Source organism: Sesamum indicum, linkage group LG2, assembly GCF_000512975.1.
Source record: "Sesamum indicum cultivar Zhongzhi No. 13 linkage group LG2, S_indicum_v1.0, whole genome shotgun sequence".
Classification (NCBI taxonomy): domain Eukaryota; kingdom Viridiplantae; phylum Streptophyta; class Magnoliopsida; order Lamiales; family Pedaliaceae; genus Sesamum; species Sesamum indicum.
The window spans coordinates 2,753,659-2,768,596 of NC_026146.1; the positions used below are offsets into that span (position 1 = coordinate 2,753,659).

At 36.1% G+C, this 14,938-nt stretch overlaps 3 protein-coding genes across 3 annotated transcripts; 2 read left to right on the forward strand and 1 right to left on the reverse strand.

Annotated features, from left to right (window-relative positions):
• Nucleotides 1–2,061, forward strand: LOC105178133 (tRNA pseudouridine synthase A, mitochondrial-like). Its single transcript, XM_011101511.2, has 2 exons — nucleotides 1–1,504; nucleotides 1,578–2,061. Exons 1-2 carry the CDS (start codon nucleotides 147–149, stop codon nucleotides 1,924–1,926), a joined length of 1,707 nt encoding a protein of 568 aa, XP_011099813.1. The 5' UTR covers nucleotides 1–146; the 3' UTR covers nucleotides 1,927–2,061.
• Nucleotides 2,425–5,762, forward strand: LOC105178141 (F-box protein SKIP23-like). The gene is made up of 2 exons (XM_011101522.2): nucleotides 2,425–3,738; nucleotides 4,850–5,762. Exon 1 carries the CDS (start codon nucleotides 2,517–2,519, stop codon nucleotides 3,732–3,734), a length of 1,218 nt encoding a protein of 405 aa, XP_011099824.1. The 5' UTR covers nucleotides 2,425–2,516; the 3' UTR covers nucleotides 3,735–3,738; nucleotides 4,850–5,762.
• On the reverse strand, nucleotides 5,678–6,680 carry LOC105178148 (protein GDAP2 homolog). The gene is made up of 3 exons (XM_011101533.2): nucleotides 6,513–6,680; nucleotides 6,137–6,404; nucleotides 5,678–6,055 (listed from the first exon to the last, which is right to left on the reverse strand). Exons 1-3 carry the CDS (start codon nucleotides 6,637–6,639, stop codon nucleotides 5,833–5,835), a joined length of 618 nt encoding a protein of 205 aa, XP_011099835.1. The 5' UTR covers nucleotides 6,640–6,680; the 3' UTR covers nucleotides 5,678–5,832.

Consider the following 14,938-nt stretch of genomic DNA (forward strand, 5'->3'; position numbering starts at 1 on the left):
AATGAGATAGGAAAACAAAAGGGAAATCAGCATTGCACAGCGTACAATCAAGTAAAGCACTACCCATAAGCAATCTGGTTCTAGGGTTTTACGAGGGGATAGAATAATAAGCGCACAACTTTATCATTTCCGCGACAGTCATAAACATGGCTGAAGAAAATTCGTCGTCCCTACCACAAGGAGAAGAACCAAACCCCAAAAGGCAAAAGATGTCCACCACCACCACCTCCGACGACGAAGAAAACCCTGAAAATGCTACCTCACTTCCAAAAAAGCCCAGATACAAGCGCCGCAAAATCGCGATATTCTTCGCTTACTGCGGCGTCGGTTACCAGGGAATGCAGAAAAACCCGGGGGCCAAAACCATCGAAGGCGACCTTGAGGAAGCCCTTTACTTCTCCGGAGCGGTTCCCGAGGCGGACAGGGGACTACCCAAGCGGTTCGACTGGGCCCGATCCGCTCGGACGGATAAGGGTGTCAGTGCCGTTGGCCAAGTGGTGTCGGGCCGGTTTTATGTCGATCCGCCAGGTTTTGTTGAGCGATTGAACTCTTACTTGTCGCCCCAAATTCGGATATTTGGATTCAAGCGGGTGACGCCGTCGTTCAATGCGAAGAAGTTCTGCGATCGGCGGAGGTATGTTTACTTGATCCCAGTTTTCGCGCTTGATCCATCATGTCATCGTGATAGGGAAAGTGTTTTGGCTAGCTTGGGGTCTGGGAATGAGCTTGTTAAGTGTTTGGAATGTTCAGAAAGAGGAAGGAAGGTTTTTGGTGTGATGGGGAAGCGTAGTGCTGAGTGGAAAACTGTAGCTGAAGCTGTTGAGGTTGGTTCAGGCATTTCTTCCAACAGTGCTTTGGGCGAAGAGAAGATCGCAGCGAATTCTTCCCAGAACAATGAAACCGGGAATAATGATTCTGAAAATAATTTAAAGATTGACGCCGGGAAAACTGGAGCTGCCAAAAATGATAAAACAGAGGATAGTGCTGTTTCAGTGGATCCAGCCATTCTGTCTAACAATGAAACTGGTTTGGTAGAAAAGAGGATTGTGGTAACTTCCTCAGAAAACAGGAATGATGGTGCTGATGGTGTCAAAAATGCAAGTAGTGAAACTGGCAACACACGGGAAACTGGACCTGAGGATATTGAGAAAATGATGGAATTTGAAAAAAATGCTAATGGTCATGAAACATCAGAAAAGAAGAGTGAGTTCTGTTATGGAGAGGAGGAGAAGGAAAGATTCAACAGAATACTCAAGTATTATGAAGGAACTCATAATTTTCATAATTTCACTACGAGAACGAAAGCTGAGGACCCTGCTGCTAAGCGTTACATCCTGTCGTTTAATGCAAATACCATTGTTAGTGTTGATGGGATTGACTTTGTCAAGTGTGAGGTCGTAGGTCAGAGCTTCATGCTCCATCAAATCCGTAAAATGATTGGTCTTGCTGTGGCAATCATGAGGAACTGCGCTCCTGAGTCGTTGATCGAAACAGCTTTTCGGCAGTAAGTATTTGATTGTACAAGTGTTGAATTCTACTGAGATATTCCCATTACTGACATTTGTGCTTGATTTCAGGACGGTAAACATTAACGTTCCAATGGCCCCTGAGGTTGGACTATATCTAGACGAGTGCTTCTTCTCATCGTATAATCAGAAATGGAAAGACAGCCATGAAGAGCTTTCGATGAAAGCTTATGCAGATGAAGCTGAGGAGTTCAAAATGAAGTACATTTACACTCACATTGCATCAACAGAGCACAAGGATGGAGTTGTGGCGCTCTGGTTGCATTCTCTCAACTACCGCAACTATCCCGATTTACGTGCAGCCGATAGTGCTCCGACATCCAATGTGCACGAAAATGAGGTCGTGGACAATTGTCCAAGCTCCGACAAACGGAATGAAATCGTGAACATGGATGAGTGAGTTAACTTGCAGACGTGTTGCGTCCCATTTACCCTTTTGCGATAATTTAGGATATTTACTGTTTTATGTTAGATCTCTGTATCTGCAATGACTTTAGAGACGCATGGCATTTATATTTCAAACCTATTTCCCCTTTTTCTTTTTTTCTACACATGCATCAAACATATGCGCACATCTAAAATTTTAACACTATACTTTCTATAAAAAGGTGTTGTGTCGGAACCATTGGATTAACTCTCTAGGTACCAATGTCCTCTATCTTAAGAATCTTCGCCAATCGGACGAATTATGTTGTTATGTCGAAATCTAAGATACAACAATCTTGTTGCCTTATTCTGGAAATTTAATTTGTGAAGTATGGTTAAATTATATTTATTAGTATTCAAATTTCCAATGATTTAATTGAATAATATTTGGTGAGAAATTAAGAAGTAGGGGCAAGTTTGAAAAGGTGGTTGGGCAAAACAGTCTAAATCTCAAATGATTTTAATTAAAGTCGGTCGAGTTTTGTGGTTTATGAAAACTATAGTACATATTATATATATCCGAATCGCTGAACGCCCTTATTTCGTTTACGCATACCGTCGGCAATGGGCCCCGCCCCGAACGCTTCCCACCACCAATCGCACAGCTCACAGCTAATGTCCAACTCCATTGACTGGGCCGACCTTCCGCCGGAGCTCCTCCAGACCATCGCTACTAACCTCCAAACCCTCGCCGATTACATCCGCTTCCGTGCCGTCTGCCAGAACTGGCGTCTCGCCGCCCCCATAACCCCGCGCCAACTCCCCCTCGAATTTCCATGGCTCATGCTCCCCTTAAGCCGCTCGTCTAACAGACGCGGCTTCTTCAATCCCCTGACCGGCAATCTCCATCGCCTCACCCTTCCCGAAGCCTCTCACAGCCGCCGGCGCGCCGGGTCGTCCCACGGTTGGCTGATTCTAATCGACGAGTCCCCTTCCATTTTCCTCATCAATCCCCTCACCCGTGACAAAATTACACTTCCCCCCCTGTCGGCGTTCCCAAATGTGACGAAATTCGATTTTTACAGTATAGGAAGGGAATATACTATCAGATCTCCAGAAAATGATTACTATTATTGCAATTTGAAGGAAATGCGCGATTCCTTTATTAAGAAGGTGATTCTGTCTCATAGTCCTTACGATGAATCCAACTTTTTCGCTTTCTCAATTCTTAATCGACATGAAAATCTCGCTTACTGTAAAAATGGCCACGACTCGTGGAAAATTATAGACGAAGCACGGTCATATGGTGAGGATGCTATTTATTTTGGTGATGCATTTTATGCTGTTGATAAATTTGGGTCGATTGCAATTTGTGATGTCAACTATGGAGACATGCCGATGGTGAAGTATATCAACGTGGGGCAGCAAATTGATGGAGATATGCAGTATTTGGTGGATGCAATGGGTGATTTGTTGTTGGTATCAAGGTATCTGGATTTTGAGATTGATATTGAGCATTATTTAGAAGTGTGCAAGACGGTGAAGTTTCGTGTGTATAGGTTTGATTGGAATACCCAGAAATGGGAGAGCATGGCAAGTTTGGGTGATAAAGTGTTGTTTTTGGGGGAGAATTCGTCGTTGGCTCTGCTGGCAAGTGATTATCCAGGGTGTGAAGGGAATAGGATTTATTTTACAGATGACTATTCCGGGACAAATTATGATAGTATTGCTGGGGATCATGACGTTGGTGTTTATAATTTGGAGGATGGGAGTATTGAATCACTTCCCTGTTATCCTCGAAACTTGCATTGGCCAATTTGGATCACTCCAAGTTTATGTTAAACATGTAAGTTTAATTTGTTCCTTGCTCTTATGAGTTCTCAATTCATTGATGTGTAATTAATTGAATTTTTGTTTCCCAGCGAAATTAGCTGTTGTGATAAATATGTGCTGACATTATATGTGAACTATATTTTTTGAATTCATTTCATCATGCACTTTTATGTAGAAAACTGTGATTTCTGAGAGGCGATTGAATAAACATGGAAAATCAAGTCCTTGTGTTTAGAGCTTGAATGCAAAACTATATATGCTTTTTCCAGCATGTAAATAAGGAATAGCAGGGCCGCTCCAGGATCAAGTGAGAAACAGTTTAATTGATCGGTTTTATGTTGCAAAATAGGGTAATATGGTTGCTTATCTGTTACCGATTCACTGCTCTGCTACGCTCCAATTGCAGGCAACACTTATTAATTCACTCTGAACCTGTAAAGTGCAGAACAAGATTGTTAATTTCATTATTCTTTGGATGGCTTTGGCTATTCTATTTCTTAGCAGTGTTCTCCAACTTGTACTCGTTAGTTGTGGCTTTGAAAATTGAAAATTGTTACATTCATCCTAAGCCCGCTATTCTCCAAAGAAGTCTCGTTTTCTCTTGTGTAGAAATCCCTACACTGAGGTTAAAACTTCTTACATGGTTAGGATTAAATGATTGACTATTAATATGATCAGTTCGTAACAAATGTTTGGGGCAAGGAAAAACTCAGAGTTAACCCTCATGTGGCATAATATGTCAAAAGCTCAACAAAACTTTGTGCTACTAAGCTTCCTATCTGTTTACATTCCTGTTTTATAGACGTCATATGTTTTGAAGGATCATATAACCCGCCATGCGTTTCTTTCTTATGGAAGAAATTCTTTTGGTACAATTTGTATTTGATGTCATCATGTTTGGCTATTGAAATGAAATTGAATAAGATGAAGAGAGATGTCTGCTACATTGTGAATTTTATTTACATGTGATGATTCGGTTAGGAATTCTTTTAATCAGAAATATGCCCTGCAAATTTTACCATGCTACAAAATCTGTTGCTAAGTTCACTATGTGCAAATGCTATAGTATTTTGTTGCATTCTTAAATATTTTCTGAACCATATGTTTTTGCATCTGTTGCTCAGGAAAACAGATGATGTTTTGAGTGATTCCTTCGTCCTTGGAGTGGTACAGAGACTGTCAACTTAAAGCCCCGGAATGGAATGTGTGTGAATATTGAAACAATGTAATCTTAAAATAACTACTCGAACCTAGATACTGGAATAAAATTTATGCAAATCTCAGAGCATCCGAAGATGTTAGAAATCCTTGGCAAATCTGGAATTTGAACTTCTCTAGCTTGAACCAAACAGTCATTACAATATTCTATGAATGGAACTCTTATTCTGCTCTCGCATTTCTTGGAGCTGTTACTCTTTATTGATCTCGATTGTGGTTTATATTTTCCTTGCAAATTCAACTCGACTGCTATATCAACCAGATAGCCGATAGGTACTCAAGTTTCAGATTGGCAGTCAGTAAACACTGGATTCTGAAGAGGTGGGCACACTCTGGTCCGGGAACAATCACACACCAGAATGCGAGCATGTGGATATCTATTGTTGTTCACCTTAGAAATCACTGCCCCATCTTTCTCCTTACAGAAAGCATGGAGCGTTTATGAACCTGTTAGAACATTATGTCAAGAATGCCGACACCCGGCACCAATATGCTGACAATCTCATAGAAATATGTATATACTCATCCCCCATGTGGCCCAGTTTTATAGGTTAAAATTATTGGTGGATTTAGATGATGGCATGCACAGTTGAGTATCAGCACCTGCTGGGGACCAATTTAGAAACAAAGTACCCTAATGATTTGTTAAAAAAGAAGATAGACTCAGAATTGTTTGAATTCCTATTTCAAAATTCGCTTGATATTGAAAGTGACAGAATTAGGAAATCATCACAAGCACCAAAACTCATTTATCTATCTATCTATTTTTCCTTGTTGTTTTTTCAAATTTACAACTGCTACCATTCTACATATTTTTCACACTACATAAAAAAGAACATGACAGAAGCGGGCCTAAGAGGCCTCGGAAGCCCAACTCATATTCTAGGCATTAGGCAATACATCTCATGGAGTAGGTAGAAACAGTGGACTCGACAGTCGGGGCTCCGTATATTATCCTTGGATGGTCGCTCTCCAGCCCATAATCCATGGTCGGACGGCACTCCATCTCTTCCTCAAACTCGTACACAAACTCCGGCATCTCTATTCCTTTCCTCCTCACGTTATCCCACAAGAACTCCAATCTGTTTACGTATTTCACCTTCCCATACAACCTGTTTCCCAATCCAAAATTAATACTCTTTCCATCAATAATTGAAACAGAATCTGCAGCGCCGGTGGAATTTTTTACTTACCCGCCGCCGGCGAAGAGGAGACGGCCAAAGGTGGCGAGGAAGAGGCGGGACTGGAGGCCCGGGTGCAGGAAATAGAATGTCTCCAAATTGTCTCTAACCTCAACCGGAATGGCGTCGTAGATAGATTTCAAACCGGAGATTCCAGGGAAGTTTTCACCTCTGTTCACCCCTGTGTGCACGTACACCACCGAAAACGGCCGGCCTTCCAAACCGGGGAAAATCTCATCCTCCAAGTACTTTTTCAGTGTATCAACACTCACAAGCCTCGCTATACGTATCAACAGCAACACATCATAAGAAGAAAATCACAAACCCCTACTCGTCCAACAGTAGAATGAAACGAAACATGAATAATAATTAAATTAAATTAAATTACCAGGGAAGAGTTTCCCGATGATGCGGAGAAGAGGACGGCCACGCTTGTCCCTGCCTTGAATCTTGCAGATCTCGAGCTTCTTGATGAGCCTTTCTTGTTCGGACTGAGAGAGTAGATTAGAAGCCATGGTGGAGAAAGTTTGAATGTGGATGTGGATTGAATCCGCAGGGGATGGTGGAGTGTTTATAAAGGAAAGGGTGAGCGGATAATGTTAAAAATAAATAAATAAAAAGAGTGAGGAGTGAGGGAGATACGGTTCTTGACAAGTAAAAGTTAATGACATTAGAATTAAAATTAATGGGGTTGTTTGTTTCATGGGAAAATTTTGTTTTCAGTCCTATATAATATAAAATATTTCAATTTTAGTCCTATAATTTATTTAAGTATGACAATTTTGATTCTGTAGAAAAAAATGTAGAACTTTTTATTTGATAGAGTTAAAAGATTCATTTAATCTCGTAAAATAATATCCTAATTATTATAATTTTTAATTTATAAAAACAAATTATAAAATTAAAGATGCAACATCCTCGTACTAAAAGTGCAATTTCTCCTTTGTTTCCTAATACGTATGTATATATAGTATTATTATATGTATATGTTGGTTGGGGCGCGAGAGTATATTCTGGGAATCTCCTCTGTTTTTAATTGGAGAAAGAAACAAAGTGAAGGAAGGAGCAGCGGTTGAGTAGGGGCAGTGAATGCCACGTCTCAGGGATAAGCCCTTTTGGTCCTACTTGGCACAACCAAACTAACATCTTAATTAATTCCCTCATACTCATCTCTCCCTCCACCCCACCCCCTATCTTTGCTTTTTGTATAACCTTTGTTTTAAGGATAATTATCGTTTGCTGTAATTATATATATATACTTGTTTTGTAATTTAAGTGTCTTGTACGTTTGTTTTCATGTAATAAATATATTATTTTATTAATTAATTGATTACATGTTCAATATATCTTTTTTTATTACATTATTTTTACAAGTATAAAAATATATTTTTTTAAATATTGACGTGTAAAAATATATAATGATGATTGGATAAAAAAAAATTGTAGTCTGAATTGATAGATAAACAGTAAGTAGTATGAGGAGGAAGTATAATATAAAAGATGACAGAAAAGAGGAAATTTAATTACATTGTTTATGCATTGAATAAAAATAAAATGTCAACAACATTAAGATCCTTTGTATAGATATGATTTTTGTATTTAAAAAGGAAATGAGGTTATTGAAGACGTCAAAAGGCAATAACCACCTCTCCACTCAATGCATCACTCATTATATATATTAATTATTATTATCCGATAGTCACCGACGGCGACGGAGAAGCCCCCTTTCCCCCTCCCTCCATCCCTCACTTGGACAGAGACATTAACCTTATCCCCATGCTCAATCGATAATATGCCCAACCCCACATTCAACAGCAATTTCTATCATCTTATTATCTTTATTTGGTATAAAAATATCTAATTTTTGCCCTCGTCAAGATGATATCTTTTGAACGTTTGTCCATTTTTTGAATTGGGAGTCATTTATCGCTTGATCCAACTACTTTAAATGATATATAATTATGAAATTACCCTTAATCAATAAATAACCACCGTCTCAAGAATAATTGATCTTAGGACAATATCGTAATACACAAGTAAATGAGGTAGGTCATGTATATAAATACTTTGAGGGGTTTTATTCTTTTTGTGGTTTGAGATTTGTTCAAATCTTTTGCCTCTTCAAAAGGGGATTATCCACATTATACCATCCTACTAACATGCTTCAAATCTCGGACAGGTCAAACTCCAACCACTGTTTTGGCTCTTACTCCAACATCCCTGCATATCACTTTTAATAATTTTGATACACAACTTGATCCACACTCTACAAATTAAACCTAACTTTTTATAAGATCAAATATTATTACAAGGTCATTACTAGTTCCCTCAAAATGGCAAGCTACACATTTTTTGTCAAATTTAGCATAATTATAAATACATTTTTGTCGTTTGAAAAATTATAAACATTCCCCTTAAATGTCTGAATGACAACGGACACATTTCGTTAAATTTTCATTCAATTTTTGCAGTAATTTGGCGATAAATTATAATACTAACATGCAAAAGTCAATAATGCAAATAGTAAACATAGTTTATCTTCATATTATTGTATTTGAATTGAAAGCGTGATGACTCCCTTTTCCCTCTTTTCCGCTATTTCCCTTTCGGCTTTCAATTCCCCCCGACCCCGACCCCAATCCCAATCATTCTCTCTTTGTTATTGCTTGCTTGTAACTTCAAATATTGAAATTTCAATAGTGGGCCCCAATTTGTATCTACTACACAGGGAATTGGGCCACGACGTCGTTGGTCCATCTAGAGATGAGTGTGGTGGGCCTCAGGAAATGGACAGGGATAGTGATGTCATTTCATATATGACAAAGGCTGCCGCTGTCACTTTAACTCCGTCGCCTCCTCATCTACACTAAAATTGGAGGATTTTTTTTCATCCCTGTTTTCCTTAATTAAATGATGCCACCATCTGATCCAGTCACCTCAAGCCTCACTTTCTAAACCTTAAAATACTTGAGGTCTCTTTGTACTATACACTAAGAATGTTATCAAATTAAATCGAGTCGAATATATCATTGTTTAAGTATATTTAAATTACTATTGAGCTTGAGAATTTGTGTTTAAGTTTGGCCTGAAAAATAGTCAAATCGATCTTGAATGAGCTTTAGTTAAATAAGACGCGATCCGATAGCTCGAGTAATTTAAAATTTTCAAGTGTATTTTGTTATTATTTTTGGCAATCGAATTGAGCTCAAATTGATCAAATGGCAAATAAGGTCGAATTTAGTTTGTTAATTTGAGGAATCGAGCTCAACCAAGCTTATGTCGATTGATTTCAAATCAAATATCAAGTAATTTGGTTATTTTTTCAGCCTTAGTGATAGTACAAAAATGAGACCAAATAGACTTTTATTAGTCGGGCTGTAATTTAGCACAATGACACTAGAATATAATATAAGCCTCTTTTCTCTTTTTCTTCTTCCCCCTTCTCTCAATAATGAATGGAATATTTATACTAATACAGTATTACACTAGTTAAGGTCGATAGAGGTAAAATACTACGTTATCCCCCACCTACCCTTATTACACAATTAGGATTAATTGACTAAAATCCTCAGTAATTTGCTACATCGGAGTCGATTTAATAAGTCAACTTTTTTTTATTTTTCTTTTTTAATTTTTTTCCTCCATCACTTAGTACTATACTAAAAGGTATTTTCATAAATTACTAGAAAGTAGTATGGAATCCCACATTAATAATTATTAGAAAGATAATTTGATGCTATACTATTATAATATGGTAGGCACGACTTTATGACTACAACACAAATGTGGACCTAATAATCAGACAATTGATTGATCGCACAACGGATTAGAAACTATTTTTGGACCTATTAAAGTACCAAGTGAAGCAAAAAAAATTAAGAGTAGTTAGTGCATCTATTATAAGTAATAAAAACAAGCAAATCGGACATTATAAATTAGGATGTTCCTAAAATGTCCTCTCAACAATTATATTCTAAGTATATAGAAACTCCTATTTACAACTTCAATTTAATTATTTAGATTCTTCGATGTGTGTGGGTATTTATTTTATTTTGTGTAATTTTATTATAGTTTATTAATTTGTAACATAACAATACAATTATTATTTCTATGAAGAAGTAAATTATCAGAAGTGGCCAATTGCAGAGGAAAAAATGATGCACATCCCTTAATTAACCTGACCATGATTGCACTGTGGGCCATGGTCTAGATTTTTATTTTATTTCGGGTAAAATATAATAAATTTTCTTGAAATTTGATATAATTACAAACATATTTTTATGTTTTGAAGATAAAAATTATATAATCTTTGAATGGAGGTTTGAATTTTGTCAATTTTGCCCGTGTTGTATTTTTTTAAATAAAATTTTAAAAATTATAAAAAAAATTGAACAAGTTGAATAGAAAAATTACAAAGAGTTGTTCTCTTAGTATAATATTTTTTTAAAAAATAAATATAATTATAATTTATAAACCACAAGAGCATTTTGGACCGTTCATCATAAAAAAATGGATGAAAACTTAAGATTGGACATGTTGGACGTCCATTAAAATTAATGGGTATTAATAATATCTCAAACGTCAAAAAGATATTTGTAATTATAACAAAATTTTATTGGATGCTCCAAACTTAGCATGAAGCCGAAATTTCTTCCCTATCATTACCACAGATGCATGATTGTGTTGAATTATATCAACAATTTTGGAGCATTGGGTGGTTGTGGTTGGGCAACTTGTCACGTACCAATTAACAGCTATCAGTCCTCAGTCCCTGCCCGCCCTGCTGCATCTCATGTCCCCACATAAAACTAAATCAACGGCTACTCCCTCAAAACCATGGGCTCAATCATAGACTAGACGAATATTGTAATCAGATTAGACGTCTGCAGTGTATATGGTATTATTGGGCTAATTTGGTATTGGGTCGGTCCAGCCCATTCGGTCCAATGAGTCTCAACCGTCATGCGTTAGTTCAAGTTCAATCCTTGGTCCCGTTAGAAATACAATGGATAGGCTTCAGTTATAATTCTGTAACGTCTAAGTCAATAAGAATTAGTTTGGGATAAAGCTTAAAGTAATTAATATAGTTCAACACTAAAAGAAAATTTACTATTAACGGCTATCAATTAAAAACAAAGATAAATAATTATTATTAACTAAAGTTAAATAAATTGATGCAAAATATTTGTCATGGCTCTAACCGCACGCACAATAAAATTTTAAAATATTTGTCATGACTCTAAACTATTATTAACTAAACGTTGCATGATCATAATCAATAGTTATTTTTTAGGATTATTTATTTTTAATTATAAAAATTAATTATTATTCAATATTATATTTTTTATAGGGAAAAATTGCATAATACCCCCTGTGTTATGCTAAAATTGCACAAAACTTATCTGTGTTAAATAAATAGCCATAAAAGACCTTGTGAATTTTGAAACCCTGCAAAAAAGACCCCTTCCGTCCAAAACTGACGGAAGGTGTTGTACACGCGGTGGAAATGAGAGTAGTGTTTTTTTTTATCCTATTTCAGCTTTTTTAGTAGTGCAATTGTCCAAAATACCTTTCTCCTTCATTATATATACAACTTAACATCCTCTCACAAACATACTACAAAAATAGGATTTTAAGTGAGCAAATTTTTAATTTATAATTTTTGTTTGAATATAAATAAAAATCATATATTATAAATTAAATTAAATTATTATTTAATTTAATATTTTTTCATATTTATTTATAAAATATACTAAATCAATATAACAATCCTACAATTATATAAGATTTTTTAACTTTTATAAAATGTTATATTATTAATCAAATTAAACTATTATTTAATTTAAATGTATTTTAATATTTATTTATAAAATATACTAAATAAATATAAAAATACCTAAAATTTATATCAATTTTTTTAATTTATATAAAATATTATATTAAAACTATTAACATATATTTAAATTAAGCATTTACTATTTTTTTATTATTTTAAAATTTTATTAAATTAAATACTTTACTATATTATTATTAATTTAAATATATTTTAATATTTGTTTATAAAATATACTAAATAAATACAAAAATACTTAAACATTATATCAATTTTTTTAACGTAAATAAAATATTATATTTAAATTATTATTATATATTTAAATTAAACATTTAATGTTTTTATTATTTTTAAATTTTGTTAAATTAAATAATATTAATTAATTTTTATTTATTAATTCTTCCCGTTGTCTTCTCCAACGCCGACGAGTCGCCGGCGGTGATTAAAATTAACAATCTTGGTCTCGTTGGAATTGTCTCGACGAGAGGAGTCTAACGGTGGTAGTCTCAGGCCGGTGGCAAATGGATGTAACAAACATCACGGCAGAAATAAATTTAAATGTTTTGGATCTCAACAAAAACTTGATGAAAATGAGCAAGGTTGGTCTCGTTCGAATCTTCACATTGAGGCGAGTCTATCGGTGGTGATCCCAGGCCGGAATTCGTCCGGACGACGACAAATTTAGGCCAAGAAACTTTGACGTCGTGCTCGAAGCCCAATCTTTTCAGTCAATGAAAGTTAAAATTGTTGGTATGGATATGTTCGTCTTGAGAAGAGGATTCTAATGGTATAATCTATGGTCGAAAATTATTTTCCAACGACGACGGAATCATAGAGAGAAGATTCGGAAAGAAATAGTCTATATAATATATACGATATGTATAATGTATATATAAATAATATAAATAAAAATATATCTAAATTACTTTAGATCTGAACCGTTTATTTTTTACATTCAAATATCAATGGTTGTTATAAGAAGGGTATAACGATCAATTTAGTAAAAATTTAACGCCGTTAGGGTTCATCTAATGGAATGGGAGAGTATGCAACAATTTGAAAAACATAGGGGGTTTTTGCCTATTCTTTTAACACAAGGGGTTTTTAGCTAAATTTTTAAAACACAGGGGGGTTTTATGCAATTTTTCCGCTGTTTTTCAGTTTGATGTAATGTATCATTTTAATTGCTTTGTTCTTCTGGTTATAAGAATTATGATATTTACTGAGTATTTTATGTGTGATTCTGACATGTGGTCGGTCCTATTAGTTGAAATACTGCAGTAATGCTTTGGAATGTTATTGAGTTTAAAGTTGTTTTACTTGTTGGTTGTTATCCGAAACTTTGGGGAAGCCTGCCTGTGGGCATCAAGAAGAGCTTAACTATTGCTGCTCTTTTAAACCCAATGCTATTATTGGAGCAAAGAAGGTTGCAACATTTTCCAGTGTGTTTTATATATGTAATTGTATTAGGGCAATAATTTTGTGATTAATATTATCTAGTTTTTGGATCAACCTCTTTGAAAATCATGATCTTGTGTAGCAGGCTTCTATTGAGATCATGATGTTAAGGAATATAGTTATATATGTTCTAATCAACTACTGCATTTCTTTTTCAATTTTATCGACCACAAACTTGAGAAGTTTTGCTGAATGGTGCCCCCGCCTTGTTCTGGCTTTTCCATTTCCTTGCCTGTGCGTCTTTCTGTGTGTGTGTGTTTGTGTGCGGTGGGTGTGTGTGTATGGAGGGGTGTGTGTGTGCGTGTGCGTGTGCGTGTGCGTGTGCGGGGTGTGTGTGTGCTGGGTGTGTGTGTGTGTGTGGGGTGTGTGTGTGTGCTGGGTAGTTGGATTACCTTGAGGGTCCTTTTCTATTTCTTTTTTGTTTTTTCTTTTTAAGGAATTGAAGGCACTTTTCTTAATTAGGTAAATTGCAGGAATAAATTGCAGGAATTGAAGCGCAGACAAAGAAAGAGGAAGAGTAGGAAGGAGAAGACAAAGAGGAGGAGTCACCATCATTCAGATGATGATTCTTCTGATGATACTGTTGATCTGCGGCATAAAGGGAGGAGCAGGAAGGCATATTCAGACTTTGATTCCAACGTCAGTACTTTCGATGATTCGCGAGTGGTAGGGACAAGAAGCGGTCTGAGAAGACGAGCAGGAAACATCGCCATGAAGAGGACTAGCTTCTACAGTGGGTGATATGTCTTGTGCTTTTAAGGTTCCTCTAAACTGCTGCTAAGTGTGCCCTATTCAATCTTTAATCTAGTGGTTGATGAGCTTCTTGATGAAAACCACTCTAGCTTAGTGGATAATGCATTAGTTTGGTACATTTGCTGTTTTTCAGTTTGATGTAATGTATCAATTTAATTGCTTTGTTTTTCTCGTTGTAAGAATTCTGATATTTTTTTAGTATTCTATGTGTGATTCCGACATGTGATGGGTCATGTTAGTTGAAATAATACAGTAATGCTTTGGAATGTAATTGAGTTTAAAGTTGTTTTACTTGTTGGTTGTTATTCGAAGCGCTGGGGAAGCCTGCATGTGGGCATCAAGAAGAGCTTAACTATTGCTGCTCTTTTGAACCCAGTGCTATTATTGGAGCAAAGAAGGTTGCAGCATTTCCCAGTGTGTTTTATATATGTAATTGTATTAGGGCAATGATTTTGTGATTAATATTATCTAGCTTCTGGATCAACCTCTCTGAATATCATGATCTGGTGTAGCAGGTTTCTATTGAGATCATGATGTCAAGGAATATATTTTTATATGTTCTAATCAGCTAATGCATTTTTTTTTCAATTTTATCGACCACAAACTTGAGAAGTTTTGCTGAATGATGCCCCTGCCTTGTTCTGGCTTTTTTTCTTGTCTGTGCGTCTTTTTGTGTGTGTGTGTGTGAGTGTGAGTGTGTGTGGGCGTGTACAAGGTGTACAAGGTGTGTGTCGGGGGGGGGGGGGGGGGGGTACATGGGGGGGGGGGGT